Here is a 9457-nt window from a genome sequence, read left to right on the forward strand (position 1 = left end):
CTCACAATCTCTCTAATTTCCTCCACCCCTTCTGCTCCCTCCCTGCGTCTATCTCCAGTTGAATTACGTCGACATGGCAGAAAATACCATCAACGCGGTGCAGATGACCTTCCTTAAGCTGCTGAGCTCCTCAGCACGGCAGAACTTCACCTACATTTGTCACCAGTCCGTGGCGTGGTATGACGCCCAGGCTGACAACTACGACAAGGCGCTGCGCTTCCTGGGCTCCAACGATGAGGAGATGTCTTACGACAACAGTCCCTTCATCAAGCCGCTGATGGATGGATGCTCGGTAAGTAGCTTCTGACTTTGTGAGTTATGAGTTAGCGTGTAAAACTAGAATTGTTTCAGATGTAATGTGAAACAACCACACACCCATGCAGTATTATACAGACTGCAGGAAGTACTGTACGTAAGTATAATGCCAAGGTATTGTATTTAACTTAAGTATTTATATTTTAGGGTGCATTGTTGAACTTTTTACTCCACTAAATGTATCTGAAACCATCAGTTACTACTGAACTGAATGGTTTTGCGGAGAAAATACTGCAACTACTGAAGATTACACACTTTAAAATGGGATGCTGCCAAGTCCAAGAGGACGCAACGGGACTGAAAAAATACCATGTAGAATGTGTACTTTTACCATTGATATTTAAGTAACCTCAATATCAAATACTTCTCTACTTTTACTTGAATGGAGATTTCAACCAGAGTACTGTTTCACCTGGATGTTTCTACTTTTCCTTAAGGACAGAAACTGCGTATTTCCTCGACTCTGATTCTCAACATCACACGTGGGAAACTCTGATCTTTTCCTTCCTTCTTTCCCTCCTGTCCTCTGCAGGTGAAGCAGGGCTATTCAAAGTCAGTGATGGAGATCAACACTCCCCGCATCGACCAGTTGCCCATCATTGACGTCATGCTGAATGACTTTGGGGACTCCAACCAGAGGTTTGGCTTCGAGGTCGGCCCTGTCTGTTTCCTCGGCTAGACACGCCCCTACTCCCCGCTGACAGACAGGGTCCGAGGGTACATATCAACACCCACCCGCTGAGATACGACGACCTTTGCCTTCTCTCTCTTGCGAAGCCAAACCTGTGTTTTCTTTTGTTGCCAAGAAGATCCACTCAAGCCCGGAGAAGAAGAGTGCCCCCAGACCCTGTCATGAAAGCGCTGACCAGGGGAAACTACTCCTCGCCCTTGTAGGGCCAGAATCACATGACTTTAACTGAGTAATGGGAGTGACATCAGGAAAAGGACATTTGATGCCGTGGCGGACAGTGGCGCACTTTCAGCATCAGAGAGAGGATCCACTCACCCCAAGCCCCATCCTCCCTCGTCCTCCCCCTCCCTCCACGCCTCCCTCTCTGGATGCTCTAGGTGCTGCTCTGAATACAACCACAGACGTGCTTTTGTGAATCACAATCACAAAACACTAAAGGTGCTACAAAAAGTGCTTTTTGATAAAACTGTAATTATTATTATTATTTTGTACAATATTGTTCCTTTCCGAATCCACCCTAAGAACTTGCATGTATCCCAGCTCTTAAACCGACAACAAACAAGCAAAAATAAATAAATTGTTAAATCCTAATCAATATGTTTGACATCTGTTTAGAAATACATTTGTGGAGAAATATTATGTATTTTGAAAAACAATATACATTTGACAAAAGTTCCAATTTGTAAGTATAGAATAATCCTTTTGTAAATAATCCAACGCATAATATTTGCCTTTTATTAGGAAAAAAACAACTGGAACATGACAATTCAAAAAGCATTTTGTATTTTTTTTTATTGACATACTATTTGGTATGGCCAATAGGAAGTCAAGCCATAAAAATGGAATAGTAATATAAATATTAAGAGAGGCCTTTTCCTTCCAGACACACTTTATTCATGCAGATGCTATACCTCAGTTTCCTTCAAATGTGGGCATATTTGGCTGTTAAATCCTGTTTATGTCTTTATTACACTATGAAGTTTCGACAGTAGAATTTACTAAGAGAAAAGATTTTTGTTTTGTTTAATTTGTTAATGTAAATTCACACACACACACACACAAAAAAGCCCTGTTGACTTTTTGTAACAATGAACGAAAATGTTTTCATGTGCCTTAAATTGTTCATTCAAAAATATTAAAACTGGATTCTGAAAAATGTTGCATTGAATGTCTGTATTGTTGGCTATTTGAGTGCAGAAATGAGTTCTTGTGATTCTGCGCTGCTTTATTACATCGTACTTTCCTTCGCTATGATAATTTAAGATTAGTAGGCCTAGTGTTTCCCGGTATTTGGGCTCATGTGCTGAGCTCAGGCGGTATCATCTCTTCTAGTTTCTGACTCAGATTTGACTTTGATCAACATCTGTTTGCATCTCCACCTTCTTTAGCTTCTAGAAATAACGACTTCAGAGCCGCTTTCAAACCTGTGTAATAACAATATGTTTACATCCTATGTAAAACTGAAATAAATGCTTGGTGCTTTGCCAGTTTGATATTGCAATGGTTTGCATTCACTTACAGACTGCGTTATCCACTAAAGAGGGATACAAATCAAATGTCAGCAATATTCAGCACAATATTCACAAAAAAAAAGTTTCACTGCCCTCCCTGCAAAAGTGGAAACTCGCATCACATCACTGATCGCCCAGGAGAGGTTTTGATGCAAATACGGACAAAAATGACTGAATAGACATTCAGTTTGATTCAAAGCGTGACCCTCATCACAAAGTCACACTTCTGAAACTTCAGTTACGAAGTTCAATTAGTCAAACGTCTTGATGATGGCTTGATTTAGCTCCTTACGCTGTTTTGCTGATTTCTGTTCTGCTGATTGTGATAATATAATATAACATAGGGGGGCAGCATGGCTCAGAGGTAGAGTGGCCGTCTAGCAACCAAAGGGTCCCTGGTTCCTCCTCCCCCCCCCCCCCCCCGGGTGACCATGCCCAAGTATCCTTGAGTGACACACTGAACCCCTGATTGCTCCTGATGGCCCTGCGACAGACTGGCGACCTGTCCGGGGTGAACCCCGCCTCTCACCCAGTGTCAGCTGGGATAGGCTGGATGATATGAATTTGAATTTGCAAAATATACAGCAAAATGTTTGCATTGCAATCGTGACACAAATAAAATGTGAAGATCATTTCTTTAAACTGCGCGCATTCATCATTATCAGTAACATCATTAAAAACCCTGTAAAAGAGTTGCTTTATGTACAGTCTGTGGTTGGTATAAAGGTTACTAATTCTTTTGGATGTGCTGTACTCGCCATGGCAACAGATGAAACTCCCTGATCTCATGTAAACAACTGTGCGTTAAAAAGTGGCTACAGTGTCGAACCGCCTGCTGCCTGCTGTGAAACGTGTCCGTCTGCCGGGATGTGATGAGAGATCAGAAGCAACAAAACCCACAGTGTGAATAAACAAGCTCTTAATTGGTTTCTCCCTTTGTCAGGATACTGAGACTAAAAGGCACCTTGGTCATATACAGTAGATGCAGTCTAGAGCTACAAAACCTACATTATACACCATCAGTTGCAAGTACTTTGCATTTTGGATGCCCAAAGTACACGCGTCTTTCCGGCTCGAAGGTATGGAGTGGTCACGGTGGAACGATGCGATGCTTTTAAAGTGCAGCTAAACGCGTCAGCTTGCTTTTGTCTGCACGCTTTTGACTGTTTTCATATTTCCTGCGTGAAGCTCGCTGCCGACATCACAATCCTCAGTACTGACATGATGTTTTGGTCACATATGGCAATGAATAATCACTAGAGTGGGCCTTTTATGCGAGGGGCTGGTGTCCAATAATCTCTCTCTCTCCCTCTCTCTCTCTCTCTCTCTCTTTTCCTTTCTCAGCATCATCTAAATGAATATAAAGCCACCTGTTTTTCCATCTTTGAAGGCAGTTTAAAGTGGCTGCATTTGCAAAACAAAGAGCAAAACAAGGCCGCAATCCTATCAAAGGAGAATGCTGGCAGTGTCGCTCTATCCTCTCTGAAGCTGTGTCTAAACCCACACGGCTGATCTGCTGGGACACCCACTTAACATGCCTCAAATATTCTGTCAAAATTCCACTGTGAGCCACGGTCACATCTAATGAGAGGGAGATTGAAAGAAAGGGGAGAAGAAAAGCGTAGAATTTATTTTTTCTGCACTGTAGAAGTGTTAAATTCTTCTCTGTACCAGTTTAATCCTCTCCAGGGTCACGGAGGGCTGAACCCTCACAACATGAATTAAAGCAGAGAACAAGAAATCATCCTGGAGACTTTCCCCTCCGAGCACGAGAGGCACAAATCAGATCTGGGATTTGGGATAGTGGACAATTCACTATGTTGATACCCTTAAAGCGATACACCATCGCAGTATCATCAGGTCCTTATCAGTGACTGTTAGATGTCTTGACCTCATGAAAACATCTTTTTTTTTTTTTTCCTTCTTTGCGTGAAATCCTGGTGAGATGAGAATTCAGAAAATGCCGGCTACCTACGTCCTGTTGGAAGTTAATGGAGACCGAAAATGAACAACAGGAAAACGACACAAAAAGTCATCTTCATCCACATTTGCCCCCAATGAATCACAAAACCTATGATTTGAGCTAAAATGTATGAAACTAAAACTGGAGCTGGAACTTTAGCAATGAGATATTCTTTCTTTTTCTTTTTCTTTTTTTAGCTCAACCTAAGTTGTTTGTAAAGATTTTTTTTTTTAAATGACCTAATAAAGAAGTCTTGGACTATCCTGCATGTTTTGTCTCGTTTCTGTTTGGGTTTTTTTAGTCTTTCAGCTTGGAAAGCGTGGTTCAGCATTTTCTGAGTTCAAGGTTCATCAGGAAGTAACACGGAGGGGGAGAAAAAGCACTTCTTCATTAATTCAAGGTATCTAACAGGGAGTAGTTCATCAACAAATAATATGAATAATAAGTTGATGTATGGCTTTGAATTGCAGCAAAAAAAAAATAATTGCTTCAGTTTCTACTTCGCCTGGCTGATTACGTTCTAATAAAATGTCAAATTCCACTGTGTAAGCAAGTTAGCGTAAAATGGAGCAAGAAGGTCGATTGTGCTCTTTTTGTGACATTCAGAAATTCACTGCAAAATCTGCAGTTACACAGAACGTGTCTGAAGTTAATATGGTTATTTTTAGTGAGCACACATGTTCCCGGCATGAAAATATCATCAAAAATCACATTTTCTTCCTTTAGAATAGGAGTCGCTAATCAATTTCATTCCATTTGTTTTAATTCAAGTCCACTGAAATTCTTGCCATCCTAGATTTTTTAATTTAGCGGTGGGGGGGGGGGGGGGGGGTGTTGTGCACGGCATCTAGTGTTTCATCAAAAACCTAAAAGCTCTTCAGCTTGGTGTAATTTCATGAAGTTTTGAAAAGACTGGAGAGAAGAACAGAAGCAGAGCAGAGAGCAAAGGAGCAGATGGAGGAGAACGAGATACTGAGCATTTAATCTTTTATGTTTTCTTCCTTTATGATTTAGTGTTTCCAGGGATAGATGAGAGATAAACAGGGAGTTAAAACTACTGAAGGACGATAATGTACATCCATGTTGTCTATCATAACGTTCTATCCTCTAAAGAAAACTGCTAAACGTGAGTACACGTTCCTCCTTCTTCAGATTTTCAATTCAGAGCACGAAAACCGAATGAACTTGGCATCGTTGCAGATCTTTGATTTATGGGATTGAGCGGTGACACTGTCCTGACTCTAAAGCACGATGGACAGGGTTTTAGGACTTGACTCCGAAATCGTGAATGTAATTCTTCTGTGGAGACGCTGGTTTGGTCACTGCGCTACAAACCGGTGCAACACAAAAAACAAAACAAAACCGGGACTCATTTCTCCAAAGGTGCAATTTACCTCAAGAATACAAATTTGTCTCCTGCCCGTGTCTGAGAAGCCTGAATTCAGCACCATATGTGATTCAGTGTGCATTACCGTCCTGCTGCTGAAAGAAACCTCGGCAAATGGTCACATTTTTCTCCGCTTTGCCAATAAGGTCAAGATTCCCCGTCATTCCGAGGGTTCATCAGCTGGAATAGCGTGAGGTCAACCCGTCACAATGCCGCTGTAAAGCTGAAGATTGTGATGTTTCTGAAGCAGCGACAGCTAACGGACGTCCATCTACCTCAGGTGGAAGCACTCAGAGTGCAGAGAGTAGTTTCTTGTCTTTTTTTTGACAATAAAAATGCATTTTGAAAAGAAAAATGAAATGACTTAGTCAAAATAGCCACGAATGTACTGGCAGCAGGCATTCTTTTACAGATAATTGTCTGTTGTTGATATTTTCTGGAGAGACAGAAAAGAAGTGATGAATGTGCCATGTTTACATCGCGCAGCAGTCTGTTGATACTGTTCTTTTATGCAGCTTTGCTGAATACATTGAAAAAGCAACTCTGAAGTGTGTTTGGAGACACTGCGTCAGGCTGGCCATTTGTCATAACCAATTTGAAATGGATTGAGCCACAAAGCAAGCAGCAGCCATTGTTATTGCTGGAGAGAAACTCATCGGGAATGCAAGTCACGGTTTTCAAAAACGCCTTTGTTCAAGAGCGCCAAAAAAAACTTCTCTCTCCTTCTCCAGTCAAAGACGCTCCTTGAGATCAACTATTCCCTTTTTAATCGCTCCAACTGGGAAACTCTCCAGCAGAGCTGCGCTTCATTGTACAACCCACCGCTACCACCACCCAACCTTCTCCAGGGGGGCCGCAGACGCTTCCCCAGTCCTCAGGTCTACAGTTTACAGCTCGGTCTCTCGACCCATCAGCCATGTCCGACCTCTGACAACAAGGACCCGCAGCTCGGGGTTTCCAGAGGATATCTGACATCCTTGTTGACAGTCCATAACAACACTTGAGACGTGAGCGTGGAATTGAAAGGCGTCAATTCTGAGCGGATTGTTTCAAAAGTAGCAAGTTTATGCTCTGTAAACAGTTCAGAACCACTGCGACGGCTTTGTTAAATCTTCACACTCCAACCGTTTTGAGACCGAGGCCCACTAAAACGCCATTGGTGGAAGTTACTCAAAAAAACAAACAAACAGGGAACTAGAAGCTGATCTGTCCCGACATTTTCTACAGATTACGCGGTTTACATAGATATTCTACAGATTTTTCTATAGATTAATCCTAGAGTTGCTTATATTAGCTTTAACAGGGGAAGCTAAGAGGCTGACCTCCCTGATTACTGACAGATTTAGAGAGAGAACTCAGACCCCATCCAAGACAAATATTCCACTCAAATGTTCATCAGGATCTGCTCTTGATTCTATTATTGCTTCAAATATGGCCTGATTATCTCGTGATGGTCCAGATTTATTTCTTGAGAATCTTTTACCCTGCTGCCAGGCTCTCCTGGTTGTTGCTCCACCCCCTCTGCTGCTCCGGGGAGGGTCTTGGACCGCCACTGGTCCATCTGGGCTGTGGTCATTTTCAGTACACATCTATTTTCTCAGACTTGGAGCTTTGGACTCGGTCGGGGACTCTTTTGGATTGTGTTTGTGTTTTAGATCTTCGCGTTTCTAAGTCCTTGTTTTATTTTGAAGTGTACCGCCCTTATGTATAACCTCCTGTCTTTCTCCCTGCCTCTTTTTTTTTGTTTGAGTGCTCCACCTCCATCTTGTCTGCTCATCAGTTCTTGTCGGTCACAGCCCGAACCCCCAGGATTTCTCACCCAATCAGATCCTTCCCTGACCAGGTGTTTGCAATTTTGCGACTCATGGACACCTGGAATACTTCAAACAAGCAGTATGGTGGTACTACGCTTCACCAGACCTTCCATCGGCACAAGGGTGACTAGATCATAATGAAAGTGTCGTTTTTGGTAGAGGTTTCCCTTTAATTGCGTGACCACCCCTCTGCTGTCGCGATAAGATCGGCCCTGTGCAGCGATGAAATCAGAGCCTCCTTGGCGAAGGTAAAAATCTGCAGGAAAAAAAACCCCAGAAAGAAACAAAGCAGAAGGTTGTAACATTGATTGACAACAAAGTTGTGGGGCTTCCTGCTGGGAATAAGATGACCCCTGTGGTCAAGGACATGCTCCCGCTGCAGCCTGAGAGCAGCCCCGACTCCAGAGGAAAAACTGAATGACAGTCCAAGTTCAGCTCCGTGGCTCCGACCCAAGACAGGAACACTTTGATCAAATAATTTTTTCAGGCAAATGTCAGAGGAGAGAACACAAGACAAATGACCCCTCAAAAAAAAACAAAACCCAAAAAAACAGATTTCTGTTTTAAAACCTAAAAATATCGGAAGTTTTTACTTCAGACATTGATCTCATCTCAACCGAAGCAGCTTGCACATTAGATCTGAACTCGCAGCCTCGTGTCTCGCTCCTGCACCCATGATGAACCCTATTTGTAAGCACGATGAAGGCTCATGCACTATTTAACAGCACGTCTCAGTAAAGTAAGCGTTGAACGCTCTGTGTCATGAGAGACGAGGTGATGATGAGGATAATGGCGCCGTTGTACGCCATCAAAAGTTTAGTGCCATTTGTTGATATGACAGGTTTCATATTCCGCTAATGGGGTCTTGAGAAGGAGCGTTTCCTCCTGGTACAGGAACGTCCATCAAAACTTCCTTCAGTGGAGGATTCGCTACATGGAATCGGGCCTCAAAATAAACAGAAATGTGATTGTTGAAGTGAAGAAGCGTTGAGGCTGAATGATGAAAGGGAGGGGTCAGAGGTGTCAAAATGCCACTTTATATCATCAGAAAAAGGGATTGCAATCATTTTTGATACGTGGCGCATTTGCAGTAATATTCCAGAGTCGAACGACGAATTCAAAGTTACAGCACAGAACGATGAATGAACAAGAAAAAGGAGAATTCAAAGCCAAGGTGTAACAGTTGGCCAGTTACTGTTACACGTGCGGATTTGTCCGGCTACCGCATGAACAAATCCTCATATGGATATCACGATTTTTGTTTATTCATTTTGCGATACATGATATTTAAATAAACCAATGAACAAACCCAGATATTCCACAACGGTGGGTGTCTACACAACTGCAAATGTCTCTTTATTATTTTTTCAATTTTTAACTCAAAAAAGTCAGTTTTTGTATCAATATTTCAACGTGCTTTGTGACAACTTTAAAAAAAAAATTATATAACATGGCACAACTGAGCTTCCATACCACACGACGCATGCAGTATCTGCGTTGTTATTGTGCTTCACGCTCTGTGACAAATCTACAGTTGGCGAAAGAGTATTCTTCTTTTGTTTGGTTTGTTTTTTTAATAGATAAAAGCAAGTATTTTCACACCCTCCACGCGCACTGTTTCTCTCTCCTCCTGCGCGTGCACTGCGGGCACAAAAACGCAGCTCTGATATCACGCCTCTGTCTTCCGGTGAAAGCTGCCAGCTGCAACTTTTGTCACCGCGCAGCTGCCGGTGGATCTTCCTCACACACACACAGACACACACACACAGACACACA

At 42.5% G+C, this 9457-nt stretch overlaps 1 protein-coding gene across 3 annotated transcripts in view; it reads left to right on the forward strand.

The window, feature by feature from the left end:
- LOC147261933 (collagen alpha-1(XI) chain-like) overlaps positions 1-2459 on the forward strand; it is an 86037-nt gene extending 83578 nt beyond the window's left edge. For all 3 annotated transcript variants that reach the window (XM_086204245.1, XM_086204246.1, XM_086204247.1), the window contains 2 exons: positions 59-292; positions 848-2459. In XM_086204245.1, the coding sequence (XP_086060371.1) occupies positions 59-292; positions 848-994 (381 nt within the window). In that variant the 3' untranslated portion in view covers positions 995-2459. The remainder of the gene's footprint in view (positions 1-58; positions 293-847) is intronic.
- The last annotated feature ends 6998 nt before the right edge of the window (positions 2460-9457 follow it).

This window comes from Aulostomus chinensis, chromosome 5 (assembly GCF_037954235.1).
Source record: "Aulostomus chinensis isolate RoL2024-O1b breed Wild chromosome 5, RoL_Achi_v1.0, whole genome shotgun sequence".
NCBI lineage: Eukaryota > Metazoa > Chordata > Actinopteri > Syngnathiformes > Aulostomidae > Aulostomus > Aulostomus chinensis.